Source organism: Cryptomeria japonica, chromosome 6, assembly GCF_030272615.1.
Source record: "Cryptomeria japonica chromosome 6, Sugi_1.0, whole genome shotgun sequence".
Taxonomy (NCBI): Eukaryota; Viridiplantae; Streptophyta; class Pinopsida; order Cupressales; family Cupressaceae; genus Cryptomeria; species Cryptomeria japonica.
Window position 1 is genome coordinate 322125618 of NC_081410.1, and position 25777 is coordinate 322151394.

The 25777-nt window shown below is 36.9% G+C and overlaps 1 protein-coding gene across 1 annotated transcript in view; it reads right to left on the bottom strand.

The window, feature by feature from the left end:
• LOC131044038 (U-box domain-containing protein 44) overlaps positions 1-25263 on the bottom strand; it is a 58970-nt gene extending 33707 nt beyond the window's left edge. The window contains exons 1-3 of the mRNA XM_057977305.2: positions 25087-25263; positions 23264-24776; positions 22850-23150 (exon numbers count right to left, since the gene is read on the bottom strand). Coding sequence (XP_057833288.1) covers positions 22850-23150; positions 23264-24520 — 1558 coding nt within the window. The 5' untranslated portion in view covers positions 24521-24776; positions 25087-25263. The remainder of the gene's footprint in view (positions 1-22849; positions 23151-23263; positions 24777-25086) is intronic.
• Between the last annotated feature and the right edge of the window lie 514 nt (positions 25264-25777).

The window sequence follows — 25777 nt, forward strand, 5'->3', positions numbered from 1 at the left end:
CCTTCAATGAGGGACAGGAGCGCCTATTGTCATTTGGGTTGATTTACTCCTTTGTGAACCACTTAAATTATATTCAATGGACAAAACATGCTTCCCTTGACCTCTTCAAATCGTAAAATCACTTTAATCTTGCAAAAATAGTGCAAATTTGAAATTCAAGCTCCGGTCCTTCAGTGAGGGACAGGAGCGCTTTTTGCCTTCTAGGCCAAAGTGCTTCATTTCCATGCCTTCAAAATCTTCAGAAGCATCAAAACACATCCAATTATCTCTCCTGGAGACCCTGCACAAAACAAAATAGAAAAGTCAGTGACAAATATGCATTAAATAACATTTTCGCCCTGGTCCCTTGGAGAGGGACAGGAGCGATTTTATCCTTTCTGGGTAAATAATTCAAAATTTAAGTCTCCAATCACTTCGCAAGGCAGAGTTAGGTCATCTTCAAGGCCAGGAACCAGTTAGCAAGTCCTCTCAAAACAAGAAATTGTACATAGAATAAATTTCGCCCTGGGCCACCAGTGAAGGACAGGAGCGAAATCTTTGTTTCAGGCATCATCTTGCCTCCAAAATTTGATCAAAATTTACCTAGGCAAGAATACACAATTTCATCTTCAAAATGCTAACACTTAGACAAATTTGGATTTTACCCCAAAAAATTCCTGAATCTAGACCTAACCTGAGACCTATCTGACCTTCCTGACAGGCTTACCTTACTTTGACAATCTCAATCTTCGGGAGGATGCTTAATAACTTTCAAAATTTGACTGGACTCGGCTTGAATAATATCAGAGGAAACCCTTAAGGTTTAGCCCTAGCCCAGACAGACAACTCACTCACTCAAAACCCTAAAAGCAGAGAGAAGAACAGGCAAAACAAAAAGCGAAAAGAGGGGGTCCCCATTCTAATGGGGCGATGTGTGAAATGGTCACAACAGGCTTAAAAGTCTAGACAAATCCTCAGCTTTCTTTGCACCCAAACGATTACGTTGGACTGAGTGGATGAAGGAGTATGAACTCCAATTCTGCTCAACTAAAGAAGAACTTGCAACTTGTTAAAAGTTAAAACATAATTAGAAATTTATAAATTATAAAATAAAAATATGATAGCATCAAATGGAATTGGAAAACTATAAAAATAAAAAATAAAAAAAGGTACATACTTGGGAGAGAAGTTTAATTGCAGAGGCTGCAAGTGGACCCTTGACCATGTACATACCACCACTCATCAGCATTCATCCCATATCTAGCATGAAGAGCTACAACATCATGATTTTTTGTGGATACAAATTGGCCAAACTCCCTCAAGACAACATTTCTTGTCTCCTCATCTTGATATATATTTTTAAAGGCAGCCCTATAGCTAGAAGCAACCTTTGCATCTCTATATGGTGTCACCTCCTTGTGCAAGCGTCTCTGCTCTATAAAATTTTGGCGTCAAGGCAAATACTAAGAGATGTAAGGGGGTGGTCATCTTGTTCCCATGGTCAACAACAATTTTTTGCACAACTTTGAAAAATGTTTCCATTGAGTCATTTACTTTTCTTTGTATTTATTTCTCTTATTTTCTCCACCATGCAATCCATGGCCTCATAAATTTCACCCAAACATGGGCGATCAGTATCAGCATACCTAAACATGCTCATGATGGGTGTAATGTCCCTTTTTATAAATGCCCTAGATTTTGCCCAAAAATCACAAATCTAGAATGAAACAAGGGCAAACATAGTTAGGGATATAATCTTTATTTAAGAATAAGATGAGATAAGCCTATTTTCTCGAAACTTGCAATGAGATTAGACAACAATGTAGATATAACTCATGAAATACATCCAATTCTAGGGTTAGGATATGTATAAACCAATATCCACAATTACATGGAAACTCAGCCATAACAAGGGCTGAGTTGGAAGACATGATGAGGTGCCCCAAGTATCCTCTACCCTAGGCCCAACAACAAGACCTTATCCTCTGTGGCCTCATGTGGTCCTTCACCGATGGTCCTCAACCATCATCATGAGGCGGCATACCTAGTGAGGGCTTTACAATGTTCTCCTCCGTCATATCAACCTCTCACCTCTTATGATCAATTCACTTCAACAATTGATCCATGTTGAGATACTAGGGAAGCTACAATAGGGTGCCTTTGACCCTCAACCCTAGGCCCAAGGTTAGGACCTTAACCTCCTTGGCCTCATGTGGTCCTTAATCATCATCATGAGGTGGCCCCATGGTCCTTAACCAATGGTCCTTGACTATATTTACGAGGCATTGTGCCTAGTGAGGAATCTCCCACCATTCCCCCTATTGCATCCCTTCTTTCTATTACAATTGCAAACAATGATAAAACATACAAATTATACATCACGATCCTCAAGCATTATTCTCATTATGAATATACATAAAATATGTTACAAAATATAAAGTACATGAATGCAAAGGGAATAAGTTATAAATATATGAACATTAGAAGAACATAAATAGTTTAAGTGCAAGAATATTATATATTTTAATTCATCCATACTAAATCACAGCACTTGTATCCTCCATGCTGGGTCAATAATATTAAATTGTATTATTAGCATCCATTGTATTAACAATATCAAATTGTATTAACCCTATTAAATTGTATTCATAATACTAATTGTATTAGCAGTATTTTATTATATTAACAGCCTCATGTTGTGTTAACGGTATTTCATTTTATTAACAGCATCATGTGTGTTAACAGTATATTATTTATTAACAGTTGTATTAGGCTGTGAACAGTCCCTATTATCATTAATCTGTATTTTAACCAGTAAATAAATATAAAACAGTTCCCTATGTATTATCACAGATTTAGACTTACTATGCCAAGTGTGATGGTTGCTGGTGAAAGTCTCACCTTTCTTTTCTCTCCTTTTCCTTATCTCCTGTGTGTGTGTTGCTGGAGGGGGGGGTCAATGGTATTTAAAACCTTTGACCTGCCACGTCCCTTCAAGGAGGACATGTCTCCTCCCTTGGAACGTGACTCTCCAAAACCAACGTATTAACTAGATATCGATGCATATGCTCTATTGGTAATAAACAAGTTTGATATATGTAATAATAAATTGTGAATAATTCTATTAATAATAATATGTAATGCACATATTAATAATACCATATTATTATTAATAATTTGTGGATAATTCTTTAATATCAATTTAGGAATAATAATAATCTTTTTAATAATAATAATGTACAGAAATGATACAAATATATATGAATGAATATAATATAAGGGATATTACAATCCCTCCCAGTCAAGATTGTTTGTCCTCAAGCAACTCCAAATTAGAATGGACAAGTATCTGAACTCCTTTATTTTGAATGCGAATTATGATTTGATAATAGAAACTTAGCGAAGTTTAACTTAAGACAAGATTTCTCTCATCATAGATATCTCTTACGTTAAGGCAAGAACTTATGCATGAGGATTAGAAATATGACACATTCTATGACCTCAAATGCAATGTTCTCTAGGTAAATTCATATCCTCTTTGATTTCTTCTTGTTATTCACATATTCTAGATTGACTAAAAAACATAGAGTCAAACTCGGAGCATACACTTGAAAACACGGAGTATAAACATGAATGTATGAAGACATGGAGCATACATAAACTAAGCTACCAGTTCTTCCCTTTTTGGCCTGGGTCTGGGTCCTGGTTCATGCCCGATTCTGGTACCTCAGGTTCGACCTGGGTTCTAGGGGGCTGGGTTCCATGTGGGTCGACCTGGGTTCCCACCCGGGTCCTGCCCAGGTGGCTGGGTTCCATGTGGGTCGACCTGGATTCCACCTGGGTCCTCCCAGGTGGTTGGGTTCCCTGTGGATCCTGCAGAGTCGACCTGGGTTCCACCTGGGTCCTGCCCAGGTGGTTGGGTTCCCTGTGGGTCGCAGGACCTACAGGGAACCCAACCACCTGGGCAAGACCCGAGTGGAACCCAGGTTGAACCCAGGCTAGTGGGTTCCCAAAAATGGGGCCCACGGGTCATAAAACAAAAAAAAAACAATTAAAAAACACTTTTTTTAATAGTTTTTAAACACGTAAACCCTAATTCACCCCTTTATGATGCATTCCAGGCATCAAAACATTCATTCAACTCATTCCATTTGCATTTTTTGAAAAAAAATTCTCTACAGCCAGGTTTCTTAGTTTTTGCATTTTTCTTCGAAGGTGTGAGACACGTATCAAAGGTGTAGGAATCACTAGAGAAAGAAGATTTAGCTATCAAAGGTGAGTGAATTTGAATTTTTTTCAAGTTTTGAAGTTTTTTTCATATTTTTTTATTTTTTTTAAAGTTTTTTTAATTTTTTTTAAAGAAGTCTTGTATATTTTTTTACACTCTGTATGCATAGTATGGGGTTATAATGCTGAAATTTTATCAATTTTTTTTCAATAATGTTGTGTTTTCTCTTTTTATTTTAGGTGCATTATTCATATAATCATACATAATGGTTGGAACTGGAAGTGCAAGTGCAAGCTCTAGTTCAGTTGCCCATGTTTGAACTCAAAATAACCCCTTTAGAATTGATCAAGATTCACCACTTTGGCATTATACAACAATGATCAAGCAAGTGTCTAGTGATGGGGGTTTTGTTTGGTAGTGTAACCATTGTGGCATTGAGTATACCAGCTCATACTATCGAGTGAAAGGCCACCTTTGTTTCATCCCCGGGCGTGGAATAAAATTTTGCAAGGGATCGGATGGCAAGGGGCTGTCAAAAGGTCTAGTTTTGGAATATATTAGAGAAGAAGAGGAAGCTGATAGGAGAAGTGGCAAAGCAAAGACTGATCATCCTCGTCCAGTCAAGCTCGAAGACTACGAGGCCTTCTAGTAGTATTGTCTCCACAAGACCAACTGGTTCACATCCTTTCATGGCAAAACCACCAATTGCTCCACGAGAGAATCAACATGTTGTGGCCTCACGGAAAAGAGGCCCATTGGATGATGCCTTCAAAAACGAAATGAGAGAGATTGCAGATCAAAGCATTGGGCGTTTCTTTTATGGCAATGGGCTTCCTTTCAACCTTGTTAGATCACCTTACTTTCTGGACATGGTACATACCCTTTGCAACACACCTTCTGATTATGTTTGTCCAGGGTATGAAAAGGTGAGAACCACCTTATTGGCAAAGGAGAAAGCATTTGTAGAGTCACAGTTGAAAGTCATCAAAGATGCATGGCCGGAAACAGGTTTGACCATCGTTTCTGATGGATGGAAAGATTGTAAAAAAAGGCCATTGATCAATGTTATAGCAGTGTGCCCTAAAAGGGCAATGTTTTTTAAAGCGGTGGATTGTGAGGGGCAAGTGAAAGATGCAAGTTTCATTGCCAATATCCTCATAGAATGCATTGAAATGGTGGGGCCTGAAAATGTTGTCCAAGTCATAACGAACAATGCTAAAAATAGTAGGGCAGCAGGGACTATAGTGGAGGCTACATATGGTCACATCTTTTGGACACTGTGTGCTATCCACTCACTCAATTTAGTCATGCAAAAGATTGGCACACAAATTGATTGGGTGAAAAAACTGTACGCGGAGGGCGAGGAGATTCAAATGTTTGTGACTAATCATCATATGTCACAAGCCATTTTTAGGACCTTCTCCAAGTTGGAGTTGTTGAAGGTAATTACTAATTTAAATTTTATTTTTTAATCTTTTAGTTTTTATTTTTTATAATTGATATATGTTGTGTATTTTTTTGTCATGTTAGGTTGCCGAAACACGATTTGCATCTCACACGCTCGTCTTAAGACGACTTGTGAAGGTGCGAGAGGCCTTGAGTTCTATGGTCATCAATGGATTGTGGAGTGTATGGAAGCAGGCCCAAACAGAAAGAGCTCTAAAAGTAAGAGCATTGATCCTTGATGAGAAATGGTGGGATAATGTGGAATATGTTTTGAATTTCACTGAGCCCATCATGAGCATGATTAGGTATGCTGATACTGATCACCCATGTTTGGGTGAGATTTATGATGGCATGGATTGCATAGTGGAGAAAATAAGAGAAGTAATAAAAAGAAAAGTAAATGACCCAACGAAAACATTTTTTCAAAGTTGTGCAGAATATTATTGTTGATCGTTGGAACAAGATGACCACCCCCTTACATCTCTTAGCATTTGCTTTGATGCCAAAATTTTATAGTGCAAAGATGCTTGCAACACCAAGTAGGGTGCCACCATATAGAGATGCAAAGGTTGCTTCTGGCTATAGGGCTGCCTTTAAAAAGATATATGAAGATGAGGAGACAAGAAATGTTGTCATGAGGGAGTTTGGCCAGTTTGTATCCACAAAAAATCATGATGTTGTAGCTCTCAATGCTAGATATGGGATGGATGCTGATGAGTGGTGGTATCTACATGGTCAAGGCTCCGTTTACTTGCAGCCTCTTGCAATTAAACTTCTCTCCCAAGTATGCATCTTTTTTATTTTTTATTTTTATAGTTTTCCAATTCCATTTGATGCTATCATATTTTTATTTTATAATTTATAAATTTCTAATTATGTTTTAACTTTTATTTAAAACAGGTTGCAAGTTCTTCTTCAGCTAAGCAAAATTGGAGTACATACTCCTTCATCCACTCAGTCAAACGTAATCGTTTGGGTGCAAAGAGAGCTAAGGATTTGGTCTACGTACACTCCAACCTTCGTTTGTTGTCACATAAGGACCTTGAATATAGTGTGGGTGCAACAAAGAATTGGGATCTAGCCCCTGAGTGTGCTGATTTAGATGCTACAGTTGCACAGCTTGCCCAAGTCTCTATAGACGAGGCAGCTATGGAACTTGAAAGAGACATGGCTAGTGGGAGTGGCATTCCATTCAATAGTGGTTCAATTGATGTTGAATTTGAACCACTTGATGACCTTGGGCTTCGGTTGGATGCTTTAGATGAAGATGAATATGGAGTTTAAACCCCATAGATGCCTTGTAATTTGAATTTTTATCGTGTCATGACATTTTCACATTTTGAAACTTGAATCAGTTGAAACTTGAAACTTGAATATTATCTTTTTTGCAAATTATGAATATGATATTAGACTTTAGTTATTAACTTATTACTGATTACATTTGCAATATATGAATATTTATTGGCATTGGCAATTATGGATTTATCATTTATCATTTATGTATGGAAAGTCACATTGTATATTTTATTTTTGTATGGATTGTATATAAATTAATAATTACATATTTATATTTTATAATTTGATGTTTGAACATATATATATATGTGTACGAACGAACCCGTACCCGAGAATTTTTTTTTTTGCCAAATCCACGAATCTACACCCAAATCCGAACCCGAACCGATAACTTAGTACATAAAGTATACACACTATACACATATTCTTAGATTCCCTCTTATTAACTAGAATGATTCATTGTTTCATCTTTTACCCTACAAGATGGCAGGATCGTGCTTTGATACCATTTGTAATGTCCCTTTTTCTTTAATGCCCTAGATTTTGCCCAAAAATCACAAATCTAGAATGAAACAAGGGCAAACATAGTTAGGGATATAATCTTCATTTAAGAATAGGATGAGATAAGCCTATTTTCTCGAAACTTGCAATGAGATTAGACAACAATGTAGATATAACTCATGAAATATATCCAATTCTAGGGTTAGGATATGTATAAACCAATATCCACAATTACATGGAAACTTCAACCATGACAAGGGCTGAGTTGGAAGACATGATGAGGTGCCCCAAGTATCCTCTACCCTAGACCCAACAGCAAGACCTTATCCTTTGTGGCCTCATGTGGTCCTTAACCGATGGTCCTCAACCATCATCATGAGGTGGCGTACCTAGTGAGGGCTTTACACCGTTCTCCTCCATCATATCAACCTCTCCCCTCTTATGATCGATTCACTTCAACAATTGATCCATGTTGAGATACTAGGGAAGCTACAATAGGGTGCCTTTGACCCTCAACCCTAGGCCCAAGGTTAGGACCTTATCCTCCTTGGCCTCATGTGGTCCTTAACCATCATCATGAGGTGGCCCCATGGTCCTTAACCAATGGTCCTTGACCATATTTACGAGGCATTGTGCCTAGTGAGGAATCTCCCACCATTCCCCCTATTGTGTCCCTTCTTTCTATTACAATTGCAAACAATGATAAAACATACAAATTATACATCACGATCCTCAAGCATTATTCTCATTATGAATATACATAAAATATGTTACAAAATATAAAGTACATGAATGCAAAGGGAATAAGTTATAAATATATGAACATTAGAAGAACATGAATAATTTAAGTGCATGAATATATATATATATATATATATGTGTGTGTCGTTATATTTTTTTAATTCATCCACACTAAATCGCAGCACTTGTATCCTCTATGCTGGGTCAATAATATTAAATTGTATTATTATTATCCATTGTATTAACAATATCAAATTGTATTAACCCTATTAAATTGTATTCATAATACTTATTGTATTAGCAGTAGTTTATTATATTAATAGCCTCATGTTGTGTTAACGGTATTTTATTTTATTTTATTTTATTATATTAACAGCCTCATGTTGCGTTAACGGTATTTTGTTTTATTAACAGCATCATGTGTGTTAACAGTATATTATTTTTTAACAGTTGTATTAGGCTGCGAACAACCCCTATTATCATTAATTTGTATTTTAACCAGAGAAATGGAAATCGCCTGGAATTGCCCAAACTCGGCGAGTCCGAGTCCGAGTCACCCCCCAGGAGTTCAGCAAACTCGGACTCGAACTCGGACTAGGGGGCAAACTTGCCCAGCTCGGTGATTTTGCCCCAAAATTGCCCAAACTCGCAAGTCCTGTCGTGCAAACTCGGTCGGCGTTGGGCATGAAAAAAGGCATTCAAAAAACACATTTTTAGAAGTTTTTTTACGTTGTTTTTTTTTTTTGCTTTATTGTCCACTGATTGGGTCGACTAGGTAGATATAGAGGCTGAGGCTGTAGCCATGGCAGAGGAGCAAAGAGCACGAGCAGAGACAGGAGAGCCAGAGGCAGATAGTGACACGGATATTATTGATGTTGGTGAGGTTGGCATGGTGTCACGGGGAGAGGCTATGGCTGTCAAATCATCCAAGACCTACCTTAGTCGCCTTCACAAGGGGCCGAGGCCGAGGGATGCAGACTCCTCTGACCCATAGGCTTGTGGTTGTATTTACCTTTGGTATTTGTATGGAACATTTTGATGATGATCATATGATGACATGGATTTTCTATTCCATGAGTTTTGTAATATTGTATACATTTGACAATATTTATATATCTATGTTTGTTATTTCCTTCAGCTACAATTTGCGTTTATGCTTATGTGATTGATGTATACTTGTGTATGTAATCAAATGAGTCGAGTTTGATGATGTTATTGTGTCTTTAAGGTGTATTTAATAAAGGGTGCATGAAACAAGTTTTAAATCTTTAAAAATCTCTAAATTTCTTGAGTTTTTCACTTTGTCGAGTCTGACTCCAAGTCTTGAGTCCGAGTCCGAGTCCGAGTCGGCCTTGTCGAGTCCGAGCCGAGTCCGAGTCCAGTTTCTTTGATTTTAACCATTAAATAAATATAAAACAGTTCCCTACGTATTGTCACAGATTTAGACTTACTGTGCCAAGTGTGATGGTTGCTGGTGAAAGTCTCACCTTTCTTTTCACTCCTTTCCCTATTCTCTTTTCCTTATCTCCCATGTGTGTGTTGTTGGAGGGGGGGGGTCAATGGTATTTAAAATCTTTGACCTGCCACGTCCCTTCAAGGACATGTCTCCTCCCTTGGAACGTGACTCTCCAAAACCAACGTATTAACTAGATATTGATGCATATGCTCTATTGGTAATAAACAAGTTTGATATATGTATTAATAAATTGTGAAAAATTTTAAGGGATATTACAATGGGCTCGATGAATATCAAAACATATTCCACATTATCTCGCCATTTCTCATCAAGGATCAATGCTCTTACTTTTAGAGCTCTTTCTGTGTTGGACTGCTTCCATACACTCCACAATCCGTTGATGACCATGGAACTCGAGGCCTCTCGCACCTTCACAAGTATTTTTTATAGTTTTTATTTTTTATAGATTTTATTTTTTATAGTTGATACTCAATGCCACAATGGTTACACCGCCAAAGAAAACTCCCACCACTAAAAAATTGCTTGATCATCGTTTTATAATGCCAAAGTGGTGAATCTGGATCAATTTTAAAGGATTTATTTTGAGTTTGGACTTGGGCAACTGAACTAGAGCTTGCACTTACACTTCTAGTTCCAACCATTATGTATGATTATATGAATAATGCACCTAAAATAAAAAGACAAAACACAACATTATTGAAAAAATTTGAAAATAAATTGGCATTATAACCCCATACTATGCATATAAAGTGTAAAAAAATATGTAAGACTTATTTTAAAAAAAATTTAAAAACTTTAAAAAAAATTTAAAAAAATTGAAAAAGACTTGAAAAAAAATCAGATTCTCTCACCTTTTATGACTAAATCTTCCTTCTCCAATGATTCATACGCCTTTGATGCATGTCTCACACCTTTGTAGCCTTCACCTTGGACGAAAAATGCAAAAACTTCAAAACCTGGCTATAGAAAAAAAAACTTGAAAGATGCAAAAAAAATGAGTTGAATGATTGTTTAAATGCATGAAATGCATCATAAGGGGAGAAATTAGGGTTTATTGGAGAAAAAATATTTTAAAAGTGTTTTTATTAAAACTTGCCACTTTATGACTCGTGGGGCTCATTTTTGGGAACCCACGGGCCTTGGTTAGCCCTGGTCCTCTGTGGATTCCCCTCGAGTTCCACCCAGGCATTTGGGTCCTCTGTGGATCCTACTCAAGACCCACTGAGGACCCAGTCGCCTGGGTGGAACCCGAGGGGAAACCACGGAGGACCAGGGTCGAACCAAGACTAGAATCGAACCCGAATCCGATTCCAAGACTGCCCAGGAGAATCCGGTAACTTAGGGTTTTTATCTTTCAATCTTGGCCATTGATGTAGATTTGATCCTAGCCATTCAATTGTATTGAGAGCACTATATAAGGCTCCACTTCCTCATTTGTAAAGGTTAATGGTTCAGTAGAAAACAATAGTTAGATAGCTAGAATATAGTAGGAGAAAAGGAAATTGTTGCCAAGACTTCGTTGTAAGAAGCATATTATTTTCATTGAAGATATGGTGAATTTCATGTGTTGATTCAACATTAGCATGGCCTCTACTTCTCATTTATTTTCATGTTGATTAGATGGATGGAAGCTATTGTGGATGATTAATGGTGAAATTCGCATGTTCATACTACTTGTATTTCGCCAATTGCTAAATACCTTGCGTGGTCAAATGAACTCTTTATACAAGCTCAACTTCGATTGCTACTTGCCCATTGATGGTGTCTATGTTGTTGGTGGTGATTTGAACATCATAAGATTACCTTAGATGATCACACTAGTTTTGTGGAATTGTTTCTTGCATGGCAAAGCAAAGCCTAGTAGAATTTCACTAAGTCATTCATAGTCTCTTACATTCTAGGAATTAGCTTAGACTCCCTAAACCCTACCTCTTTTGCCTTTTGTTTCCAAGTCAAGTAAATTTTCACAATTCAGCCGTATTCAGCAAAGTTCAAGTTCAATGTATGTCCCCCTTGTGATTCCAACAAAATCACATCACAATCACTTAGTCTATCCACGTATAAGTCAAGACCTGACTATTGAAACCTTGGAGTCACCTCAAGTGATCACTTAGTTCAGCATTTGAGGAGATTTTGTTCAAGAGAGGATGAAATACTTGGTATTTCATTCTGTGTATGAAGTGCATAAAAAACACTTCAACAGATACTGTGCAAAAGCAAAAGGGAAACTCCAACATTGTCATCTAATTGCCAAGGGCCAAGAGGCCCATAAACTCACTAAACCACCATAACTTATTTATGTTCACTGGCTTCATCAATGCATCTACAACATTTGTCAAAGTATCAACCTTCTAACATCACCTTTCCACCCTCTACCATGTCTTGAACAAGATGGTACTAGACATCAATACACTTCATCCTCATGTGAAAGGTCAAGTTCTAAGCCAAACAAATGGAACTCTATTGTAATAGCCCTCTAACTCAATTCAACATCTAAACACAATCTTTGAAGCCAAATGGCCTCCTTTACAAGCCTAAGTAGCTTCCATATACTTAACCTCAATAATGGGCAAATTGGCCATATCCTATTGCTTGCTAATTCAACTAATTGCTCCACCAAAGAAATCAAAAACATGTCCACTTGTCGATGATTTGTTGTTGAAATCATCTACCCAATCAAAATCCGCAAATCCATGAATATTCACTAAGTATCGGTCCTCTAAAATATCACCATGATAACTAGTGGAGCACTCAAAAGTACTTGAAAACCCCTCTTGACTACATCCCAATGCTCATGTCCAGGATTAACCATAAACGGTTCAAGAATCCCAATGCCTGGGCAATATCTAGTCTCGTATAGACCATAGCATACTTCAAACTATCAACTATAGTAGCATAAGGAACAAGAGTCATATCCTCTATATCTATAGGTATTGTATAACACTACTCAATTGAAAGTTTAGTTACCCCATAAAAGAGAGCACTCATTGATCTACTATTTGCCATGATAAAATGCTGCAAATAATAGTTTGCATACTTAATCTAGCCCAACAAAAACTTTCTATTCACTCTCTCTCTTATAATTTCCATTCCTAAGATGTATTTAGCAACCTCCAAGTCTTTCATATCAAACTATGTTGAAAGCTTAGATTCAAATCCCTAATCATGGCCTTACTTTTAGGAAAAAACATATCATCTACATATAGAGTGATAACAAGGAAATGATCATTGTCTTTATAATAATCACAATGATATGATTTGCATCTCAAAACTCTCATACCCAAAACAAGAATCAAATTCCTAGCACCACGTTGTAGAGGTTGTTTGAGGCTATAGAAACTTTTTTAATCTACAAACCAATGACCCCTTACCATTTTCAATGTAGTGCTCTAACTAGGTCATATAAATTTTCTCTAAGTTACCATGTAGGAATGTTGTTTTAATATCTATCTATTCTATCTCTAAATCAAAAGTTGGTGCAATAGATGATAAGAACCTCATAGATGTTAGCTTAGCAACTGGAGAAAAGATTTCATCAAAGCCCATCCCCTCAACTTGAAAATATCTTTTCACAACCAACCTTGCCTTCTCCTTTTCAACTTTACCATCTAAACCAATTGCTTCTTGGAAATCTATTGCAACCAACGGTTTTTCATCCATGAAACAAATGTACCAAATCCCATGTATTGTTCTTTTTCAATGTAGCCATATCCTCATCCATGGCCAATCTCCAAGACTCAGAATTGTCTATCTCCATTGCCTCCATCACAATTCTAAGCTAATCAATGTTAGTAATCATAGAAAATAGGCATCTATAATCAAGTAAACTATACCTATCTATTTGCCTTCCTTGTCAAGTGGACCTCATCAAAAGTTGCAGTGGAGGTTCCAATTCCTCTTCTGAACTCTCTAAGCTCTCATCCTCATCTTGTCCTTCACAAGCTTCTAGTTCAACCTCATCAGCCTTTGGTTGTAGTTAAAGAATTGATTTCTCATCCTCTTTTGGCTACATAATTGTAGAAGGCCTAATCTCTTTGATTATCACACTACAACTATACAATACTCTCTTGGCCATTGGCCATTCGATCCCAAAGCTTGTAACCTTTTAGGCTAACACCATACTGATGAAGATTTCATTACCCAACTTTGACCACTTCTCCCTAAGCATATTGGCATTTACCTCACAACCAAATACACAATGATGTTGAAGTGAGGGCTTTTTACCCATCCACACCTCCATATGAGTTTTATCCACAAGCAATGTAAGAGGCCTATTAATTAGGTAATATGTCATAACAACTACTTTTGCCCAAAACTTCCAATCCAAGCTAGCTCCACTAAGCATACTCCTAACCCTCTCCATCAATGTCCTATTCATTCACTCTACAATTCCATTCTACTAAGGGGTGTATGGAGTTGTCTTATGTCTCTCCATGTCATTCTTCTTATAAAATATGTCAAACTCTACAAAACAAAACTCACCACCATCTTCAATCCTCAAAATCTTAATCATTCTACCATTTTTTATTTCCAAAAGAACCTTAACTCCCAAAACCCACTAAAGACCTTACATTTACTTCTAAGAAAATATACCCATACCCTTCTAGAATATTCATCAATGAACGATAAATAATACAAGGATTAAGATAACGAAGGAATATTAATAGGACTAAATACATTAGAATGAATCGATTCCAACACCTAGAAGATTTATAGAAATTGGAATAAAATTGAACACGACTTTGTTTTCTATATATACAATGTTTGTAGAGATCAAACTCGAGAGTACAATTTATCAACCCCTCAAAAAGATTTTTGTTTTTTAAGGTCCAAAGACTCCTCTCATCTAACTGGCCCATTTTCTAGTGTTATGCATAGCCTAGTCTTCTCACTCAGTAACTTACTCTTTATGGTGAAACTGTGCTCAGGTACCTAGAAAGCACAACCATCAAGAGTAGATGCAACAGTCCTCTTTGCTATTGGTTCCAATAACAAAGGTGAAGATTTTACAAATCTCTTTAATGTAGTAACTAAAGAACTATTGCACTATATGGTGGTTGCATCAAGCTAAAACAAAGTGCCAATACAAATACCCTTAGTGAGCACCATAACTCCTCAAACCATCTTACACCCTTCACTACTGAAGACTATTTGCACATAGGCATCATGAACTTTACTCACTAATAAAAGGTTTTGTGCCAAATGTAGAATGCACAAAATTTCATTGATCTCTTTCACTCTACCATTAAGGAATTGAATCAAAATTCACCATGACCAACAATATTGAAATAAGAGTTGTAACTAAGGTGCACCCTCCCACCATCATATTTCACATACACTAAACACCACTCCTAGTGGGAATTCATGTGGAAGAAGCTCCAAAATCTATCGTCCATGCACTCCCACATGCATGGGTTGCCAAGGCCGCAACAAAGGCTCCTCCATACTCGTAAAATGATTTATCGAATTCATCATAAATCTTGTTCTTTTTCTCTATCTTTCACTTTGTTCCTTGGTTTTTCTATAGTTACAACTTACAACACTTTGCCTTGGATTCCAGTTGATTTACATCTCCCACAAGATTTGGATCTACCTATTTCCTTTTTCTTGTCCTTCTTGCCTTTCTCCTTTCATCTTCCATGAACAGCCAAGGCCTCCTTAGTAGATTTAAAAGATTTATGTCTCATCTCTTCGAAGAGTAAACCAGCCATGACCTCATCAAGCACCAATTTCTTTATAGTGCTTGCAACTGTTAGAGTAAAAGGTATTAGTTTACTTAGTTAATTAAATCATATTGATTTTAATTAAGTCACCTTTTCTCTATTTCACTTAAGCTAAATTTAGGAAGCTAAACTTAGGAATATTAATAATTAATTCATTATTAATTATTAATTGCTTTTAGGGTTTATGTTTTTAGGTTTTGATCTCCATTTATAAGGATTGATTCCTTTGTAATCCTTACCGATTTGATTATTATTATTGCTTTCTTTTGCTCTAGGTTTTCAAAGCAATCTTTGTGTTTTGTGAGAATCTTCCATTGTTGTGACAGGTTATTTGCATACAGGTGTTCACTGGGTTCTGTGAGGTTGTATTTCACAACTTTAACATGGTATCAAAGCTTCAGACCTGAGGCTTTCCTGTTCGTTAGATTGGGAGATTCTACCTATAGCAGGTCTATTGTGCAATCTGGGTTGATTTGGACGTCACCATTAAATCCGGCACGTGTGAAATAATCAAGATTGACCTTTGTTTGTCATTTTTTTATTCACGGGGCCAGATCTATGAGGATTTGAAGATCCGGCCTTTTTTTTTCTGATCCAAGGGCTGATTTTCAGGGCAATTTGAGCCCAAAAGGACCTCACGGTTGGCTTCAAGAGGCCGATTCCACGATTTTTGATATATAATTTGACTACTTTGGGCATCGTTGACCTCTGAGGCAAAAAAAAATTCGGTCGTACCGCTGCCTAAATGCACTTTGAAAAAAAATGGTATTTTTTATTTTTAGTTTGGTTTATTTTCCAGAAAAAAAAAAATTTAAAATATTAAAAAACCAATGATAGAAACTTTATTTTAACGCCCAAAAAAGTTTTTTTTTTTAAACTTGTAAAAAGGGGGGGGGGGGGCATACCCCCTACTACAACCATTCAGCCTACGGTAGGGCCAACGGCTTTTGTCGGGCCCCGCCCACCCTCCGCCAACCGTTGTTTCCTTTCCAGCAAGCGGTGCCTTTACTGGTTACCGCCGACCCTTTCGACCGCTTGTAGATTTTCCGACCAGTAGTATTTTTTCCAACATCGTCACGTGTTTCCAACAACTATTTTCAGGGGGCGATTTTTTTTTCGGCAAGACAGGAATATTCTCATAATATTCTGCTCACGTCATGCTGACATCAGCAGTACAAACAATTGTGCATGGCCCCCTTTGACCCTCTTTGTGCCCTAAAAGAGGGATTTTTTTCTTTTGGCCATAACTTGGGCATACGATATCATTTTTTGGCAAACGAGATATCGTTGGAAAGCTTGTTTCATCTACTTTCCAGATTTGAGGGTTTCATCACCTATTTTTGTTGTTGGTGCATTCTACAGCCATTTGAAGTTAGAGGTGTTTTCAATCCCGAGCTCGTAACTTTTCGCCAGTTTCTTCGTTTTTTCGCAATTCCAGTGACATTGGGACGATGTTTCAAAGCTCTTTACAACCATCCATGCACTTTTTCCAAATTTTACTCCAGGTACATTTTATTCATTTTTTTGTGTTTTCACACTGGTGAATTACTTGGACATATGACATCATGGAAACTTCTCGTTTGCGTGGGATGACTCGTTTTTGGCTGTTCTTCATGTATTTCTAGTCTTATGTCTTTTTTTGACATTCTGAGCTTTCATTGTAAGCACTTATGATTTTGTAAACGCACTGAGATAAAGTGCCTCTATATTGCACATGTATTATAGGCTCTTGCACATCAGTTTTGTGCCTTATTGTACTCGCACTATGATATAAAGTGCCATGGGGTTTGACGCTTGCCTTTGTTTTGCCTTCATACCTTTCTCATGCGTGAGTGCCTTAGTTTGCACACCCTTTGTATTTGCTTGTACTTTCATGTTTGCACGGTTAGATGTTCTTGGTTCTTCTTCATGCACTACATTATGGCTTTCAGATTCAGTGTACCTGTCATACCTCTCCCTTGTCAGCATTATGGGGGGGTTCCTACTGTTGGTGCTAATGCTTCCTTGGTTTCGTGTTGGAGTGAGCTATGTATTCAGTATTTGTTCCTATGTACTAGGCAGATGCAGCGGCTAGTTACTCATGCATTTCGATGAGATGGAGTACTTACCATATGGACACTCTTGCATTCCTATTTCTGGAGGCGACCTTCCATTTTTCATTTGATCAGTTCTTCAGACAGTTGGTACTCATGCCATCCATATCTTCGAGTTCCAGATGTTTTGCCTATGTTTGCCATTTGATTCGGATCCGAGTAGTGTCATTGAGGGCACTCATGCAAATTCATGTCTTCTTGATCTTGATCATCTTTTGTTTCAAAGGAGGTTCTTATTTCAACATCATAGCAGTCATTCTACGACAGAGTTTGCAACTTCTTCATGCTTCAGTGATTCTTCATGCTTGTCTTTTATTCCTATCTTTTGAAACATTCTTGTTTGGAAGCTTCTTAGTCCTTCACTTGAGCTTTTATCTCTTCTTGGAGAGGATTTTTGTGCCCACGGAGTTTTCTCCTTTTCTCCACTTTACAGAGATTTCATTGTACTTGGGTACCTCATCAGACCTTGTTGCTGGGACCCATTTTCGCTTTCTAGCATCTAGTCCTTAGTTGTTTTTTTAGCTTCTCCCTAACTTCATCTTAAGGGGGGGTGTTACAGTAAAAGGTATTAGTTTACTTAATTAATTAAATCATATTGATTTAATAATTAAGTCACCTTTTCTCTATTTCACTCAAGCTAAATTTAGGAAACTAAAGTTAGGAATATTAAAAATAAATTCATTATTAATTATTAATTGTTTTTAGGGTTTATGTTTTTAGGTTTTGATCTCCTTTTATAAGGATTGATCCCTTTGTAATCTTACCGATCTGATTATTATTATTGCATTCTTTGCTTTAGGTTTTCAAAGCAATCTTTGTGTTTTGTGAGAATCTTCCATTGTTGTGACAGGTTATTTGCATACAAGTGTTCACTGGGTTCTGTGAGATTGTATTTCACAACTTTAACAGTAACAACCATTACTAGATTGTCCAACAAATTTGACAAAGAACACAAAAGGGTCATGCATCAATCCTCCTCCTCCATCCTCACTCCAACTATGTGCAATTGGGTCACAATCATATGGAACTTGTTCAAATGCTCAATTACGAAATACCTAGCACTTATCCTCAAAGTATACTTCTTTTGCAAAAAACGTTTATTAACTAGGTACTTGCCTAGTAAAATATCCCAGCTTTTGCCAAAGGCTTGATGATAGTTATTTCAGAAACATTTAATAACACCAAATCTCCCAAATAGAGCCCAATGAAGTTCCTTGCCTTTCTATCCAATACATCTCAATCATCTTGTGACATTTTAGCTATTTCGGATCCAAGTATTGTAGCTAACAAATCTCAATCTATGAGTAAATCCTCCACCTTGAACTTCCAAAGCTCAAAGTTTGTGTTATTAAATCTCGCCATTTCTAGTCTTGATGTACTTGCCATGTTCTTGTAACAATTATCTATACAAGTTCCTACTCAAACAAAGATCAAATCAAAAATACTTGTCCCTAACACCTAGAACCCAAGTTGATTAGATTAGACTTTGATCACAAATGAAAGGAAGAAGAGATGTGGAAACGCTTCCTAGATTAATATATAAAAAAGAAATGTGTAGAATAAATTTATAGTTACAAAGAAAAAATAACACAAAAACATTCAACCATATGACAATGATGTACACGCAAAAAACCCCACACTATTAAGCATGAACCAATTGTATTATTAGAAACCAATAATCATTAACAATAAAAAAACCAAGGACACATCCTTAGAGGAGTATCACCATGTAAAATTAGAGTAATTTCAGCAACATAACAATGCCTACAAAATACACTATGCATGCTCCAACCAAGCACCCAATAAATAGGAAAAACTACCAAAACTATGAAACAAAATTGGTGCCATATTTAGCCCAAATTCCAATGCCATAGTCCATGAGGTGGTCAACAAGCTATATTTAGCAGATGCCTTACACCATGTCATAGCTTATCATAAGTTGTCATAGCCTTCCCCTCAAAATGGGCAATCCATTTTAGCATATTCAAAATCATTCAAAAATACTTTATGATATGCATCATAGACTATCATAATGTTGATCAAGATTCCAATGTAACCCTTCTCTTATAGGCTCTTACGCATCATAGAATCTGTCATAAGCAACTTCCATTTTACAATGTTATAAGATTCTCTCACACATCATGATGACATTGGATGCTCTTTCAACTTATACACGTTACAAGATAACCAACATGTGGCCAACAGTGCCACCTCAAAGTGGGATGCCCTCATTTCTATGTGAGGACAAAATCATAAATAAATTTCGAATATTAAGATACAACGTTGAGACGCCTTTCCCATAAAAGTTGGAGTAGACATTCCTTGCTGGAATATGTCTGGATTTATTATTTGCACACTTAGTTGAGATTCTTAAACGCATGATCTGATGGCTTGGTATCCACTGCAAGGTATTCACTCATCACTACAACGGGGGGAGGTGTATTATTTGCACACTTAGTTGAGGTTCATAAATGCATGAACAGATGGCTTGGTATCCACTGCAAGGTATTCACTCGCTACTACAATGGGGAGAGAGCCATGGGGGTCAACTGCATGATCTGATGGCTTAGTACCCACTGCAAGGTATTCACTCATCACTAAAGAGTTGAGTGTGCCATGGGGGTCAACTGCATGGTGATGTCATTGTTAAGAGTGTGGAACAAATGTGAGGGACTGGTCTGGCATTCACTTAAGGCTATCAATGATGATTGTTAGTCATAATTGGAAGAAGGGGTCCTCTGCAAATTAATTAGGGTATGGTGAAATACACGTTGTTTATCAAACAGAAAAGTAAGAATTTATTATAAGATGTTGATTATTGCATTAAACGTAAATAGAAGATATACTTCTGGTAGCTTGCACTTGGCTAAATGATAATTATAGCAAGAATGTGACATCGACAAACAGATGATTTGGAGAATGTAATGCTTAAGTAAATCATCCTTGGAAACTCAACTAGGACTTGATTTCAAACTTGGGAATCTAGGGAAAATTGATGTAATAATCCCTAACCTTCCACTTGATCCACTGCTAAAATATAAAGTGGCTAAGGTTTAAGGAGGTGTTGCATCATTCGATACTTGGCTATGCCATCAAGTGTTGAATGACACGGTATCTGTGAATCAGTTAGCTCATCAAACTAATGTAGCTAAATTTTGTAAGAAAAGCTCCTAAAGAAAAGAACTCATTTTCTTGAGTAAACAAAAAGTGGTCCTGAACCATGTTACCTTGGTCTTGATTCAGTTGTTGAAAATGCCCACTTATGCAACCTAACCACTTTACAAGGAACCATGTACTCCTTGAAAAATAGAAAGATATTCCATCTTAATCATTTCGAAGGCTGAAAAATGAATCAAAACAGTCGAAGTTTAAAGTTTCTTCCACAAATTAAATTTCCTCTAGAACTGCATTACCAGATTGAATGAATATGCAATTGCCTGGATAAAGAATATACAAAGATGGGAAAAAAATCACCAACTTATAAAATTGTCTCATCTTACCATCTGATCAAAAGAAAAATCATCTCTCTTAGCATAGTTTCAACCTTGCTAACATTTTAACAATAAGAAGAAGAAAACACTTCACGACACTCAGAGGGCATCTATCAAAGAACAATTGCAGAAAACAAAGTAGTAATGTGCATGTTAGACTGAGTGCAGGCGGGTGCTAGCATAGTATTCAAGGCCTGAGACACATTCACTGTAGAACTTGTTTATCATTTAAAGAAGTCAAACAACAAAGAGCTCTGACTACTAAGAATACCAGCCTGTGCTTTTCTTGGGAGAATATTTGCAAAGTGGCAATGTGCATGTTAGACTGAGTGCAGGCGGGTGCTAGCATAGTATTCAAGGCCTGAGACACATTCACTGTAGAACTTGTTTTTCATTTATATAAGTCAAACAACAAAGAGCTCTGACTACTAAGAATACCAGCCTGTGCTTTTCTTGGGAGAATATTTGCAAAGTGGCAATTTTATGTAAGCTCTGACACATAGTGAAGATTAGCATCAACCAAAGGTCCGAAAGTCAGGTTTCCTTTCTTAAGACCAGTATATAACCAAAAGATTTAACAAATCATATACACAAAAAGCATAAACATTCACCAGATGTTCATACATGCTTCCAATATAGTTCTTTTTCATACAAAAATCCAGGTAAAATAAATTATAAAGCCAATCTTAATTTTTAGTCATCACTAAAATCTAAAAGCTAAAGGATTCTAACTCCTAGGATGTCCACAGAGTATATAAACCTGGTTGGTGGAGCACAAGGAAAAGGCACAACAGGTGAAGAAAATTAAGTTGTTCAAATGTCAATGATCTTGACATCAACTGAAAAATTCAGATCATGGACAAAGATTTACAACCATTAGTGTCCACAACGATGGTGTGTGCAATCAGTTTGGTCAGATGGCAAGCTTAGAAGAAGATGAATGAGAAAGGGATCGGCTTATATGGGAAAAATGCTTGTAATACCAATAGTATGGTAACTTTTGGTCTGTAAAGTTAAAAGAACAAACTCCAGTATTATAGTACGAATTGCTGTGAGGAGTGGACCTGCTTATGCGATAGCTTCCATCTAGGATAATAAGAAACAAAAACAGGAATCCCTGATTTCCAGGATTACATATGATTTCCATTTGTTTTGCATAAAAAAGCTTAAACACACAAAAAACATGGGATTCACAAGAATTTAAAATGTAGAGACAGTTGTTTGTAACTTCCAAACTGAATATATGGTTTATAGATTCAAAAACAAATCATAATCTCTAATCACTTTGCAATACAAAAAGTCAGAAATTAGAAGTCTCAAGATATGCCCCTCCTCCATAAGCATATACATCAACCTTGGGATCGTTAGAACTAAATGTACAAGTGGCAACTCCACTCCCACTAGCTCCACTCTACCCCTCCTATGTAGAAGTCCCTTTGACTTGGAGCAGAAGCTCATATATTGATCCTACTTTTGTGTTTTCATGAAATAGTTTTTTGACTTTGATTTGACTGTTCTTTTTGTGACATAGTTTGAACATGAATGGGGGTTTAGTGATAGGTTTGGTTAGTTGGTTTATGTAGGGAATTTTATTTGTTATTTTTTTTCCTTTTGCAGAGGAGTTGTCCATGGCTAAAATGCACTGGAAATGCCAGTGTGTTCCCACAGGTGACTCCAGGAACATCCTGGCATCGCAGAGACGTTTCAAGGATGATAAACTTTCAAGATCCATTCCTAAACCACAGAAACATGACGAACAACTGACAGTTCCTGCAAGTTAGTCTGTACAATTTAAAATAGTAGAATAATGATATAGACCGCTGGAACTTTCTTCAAGGTTTCATTAAGACTTGTCTACAAAGAAGAGAAGTTACCTTCGGACAAGCATTGCAGAAGTGGCTTGAAATAATTAGCTTCTGCCATTTGGACAACATTCTGATTATCATTTGATAGGATGTTCAGCAACTCCCCAGCATCCTGAACAGCACAAGGATCTTCACTATTAAGCATTGTCACCAGTAGCAGAATGCAGCCTTGAACTCTACCAATCTGTTGACAAATTTTTGAATTTCTAGATAATTCTAACAAGAGCGCCACTGCTTGCTTTCCTTCCTCAATATCTCGTGCTAATGAGCGTACTGCACAAGTTACTGCCCCTGCATCCGCTATTCTCTCCTACACGACAACAGCCAAATTATAAGACTGAAGTGAAATCAAGGATGTACTACAAATAAAAGTCAAGAAATTTAAAACTTGACGTAACCAATTCATATTTCTGTAGGGAATACCTTGTTTTCATTGTTATTTATTGCAATGCTCCGCATTGTTGCAAATGTCCTCTTCCTGATGTCACGCTTGTCAGAATTCAATAGCTGTGCAAGAACAGGAACAAGCCCTTCTGCACTTATCCAGTCTCGGTGGACAGGCTTTTCCTCACTTAAGTTGTACAGGTCTAATAATGCAGTTGCAATTTCATCATCAGAACCACTCCGAAGCTTCGTAGCAATTGCAGCTATATTGAAAAGCGTATTTCTGTCTTTCCATTCGCGAATAGAATTTTGAAGAGATATATTGGGCTTCAAATCTAAAGTTGAAATCTGTGTCTTTGTTACTGGACATGTTCTATTTCCTGATGAAAACCAATCCTCAATTGCACTGCGTTCAAATGTCTGACCAGAAATCAGTCCAACTGGATCTTCCATTATTTCTTGTGTAATTGGACAAAAGAAAGATTGCAGAGGAGGTAGAGCTTGATTTCTCCCATTATGCTTCTCTCTCTGATAATTGCTTCCCTTCTCATTTGCAGGCTGTGCTGCATCAGCCTGACTTAGAAATGCAATTATCTGCTGAAGTTCCATGGCCTCCGCCTGACTTTTACGAAGCTGTGCCTCTTCTTTCTCTTTCTTGAATTCATCAAGCTCTTGTTTTAAAGAGACTGGATCCACTGGTACACCCACGGCTCTTGCAATTAGCAAGAGCATTTCATTTGCATAATCACTATCAATCCGATGCTCTTTCACACCAGAATTGATTTTATCTATAATTTCTTCTTCTTTGACTGCTGCCTTGAACTGAGCATTTACCATTGCTTTTTGTAGAGCAATTGTCTTCTCCCTGATATCCATGGATATGTCCAGAGTTGCAATCGGAATGAGGCTTAGACATCGTCCAATCTCATTTGTGATATCCTGAATCTGTTTGACAAAAGTTCGACAATTAATCAGCAAGTAGAACCTACTTTTGGATGAACAAGTGCTTATCAGTTCTTTTGCCAATTTGAGCTCTCTTTCTAAAGATTCAACTGAAACTCGTATTGGGGGTGTGTCTCTCGTATTTTTATCTCTAAGCTCTTTCAAGATGGGCCTAAACTTCTCCAAGTATTTGGCAAGTTCAGAAAAACTCTCTTTCTCAATCAGGACATCCTTTGCAGCTAAAGCCGTCTCAGCCACCTGCACCAGAAGCCTTGAAAGTAACTCTGACACGGGAGCCAACACAACGTTCCCAACAGCATTCCCAACTCCTCCCCGAAGCACTTGGAAAGCCATGGACCTTGCTTTCACCTTTTTTCTACAATTTTCTGCCTACCTCATCTTGATGATAGATCACACTGTGATCCAAAAATGCTCGCAAACTCATGAATCGTCATCTGCGTAAACTTTCTTCAAACCATCCGTTGGCACTCCTTGGCATTCAAATGCCTTCAAGCATGCTGTTTCAAGCAATTCCGCTTGAAAATCTTAATCATTTCCTGTCCTCGAGACCATAAATTACGCCATCTGACAAATTTGATGCCAGTATATCCTAATTTAACAAAACAGAAAAAAAAAACCTTGTGAGTTTTGTTTGTTCCATCTGTTTCAGTTTTGAAACATTTTTCATTTTTGTGATTATGCTACATCTAAATTTTGGCACTCGTGTCTAAAGGAGAAAAGCCTCATTCGCTGCAGTTTTGTTCCTTCAAATCCTACGTTTTTTTTAATGCCCTGCTTTTCCAAATTCAGTCTTTTAACATTTCGAATTATAACAAGAATATTGAGAACTGACAGTAACAGTAACATATAAAGAATTAAAATAAAAAACACAAGAGCAAATTGAAGCAGCAAAGAAATACCATCATATCTCTCGTCTGGTCCGTGAATAAGATGACAACATATCACGCAAACCCATACACAGAGGCGACATTGTACATTCTACATTCTACTCCTTTCTTCCTCCTCCGTCTTTCCCCACTTTCTTCTCGAATGCTCCATTCAATCGACTTTGACTTTTTATTTGACCTACTTCTCCTTGCACTTCCCTTCTTTTTCGCTCATCACAAGTTTTAATATTTACTCTCACTAAACCAAATATATTTTTATATTCATATTTTGGATTAATTAATTAAACAAGTATAATTAATTTAAATAATAGAAGTAAAATGGATAATAATTAAAAAATTGATAATTAAATTAAAAGGTAGTGGATTTAATTTTAAGATTGATGATAAATAAAGAATATTCATGTCATTTTTAAGGGTTTAAAACCATATAGAAATATATACTTAGATCTAATGATATTAATTCAACACACAATCTTATGTGATATGGAACACACAAATAAAACTTTTCATCTTTTATTGTTTCTAGTCTAATGGAAGTGCTTTGTTGTTCTTTATTTTATACTTATCTTACTTGATTTTTAATTCTTATCATTTTTTAAAGTTAGTTATTTACTTATAAATGACACATTCAACCATATTTGGTTGGTTCATCCAATTGACAATCACAAAATGTCCTCTATAAGGTTGCTTCATAACAACAAAT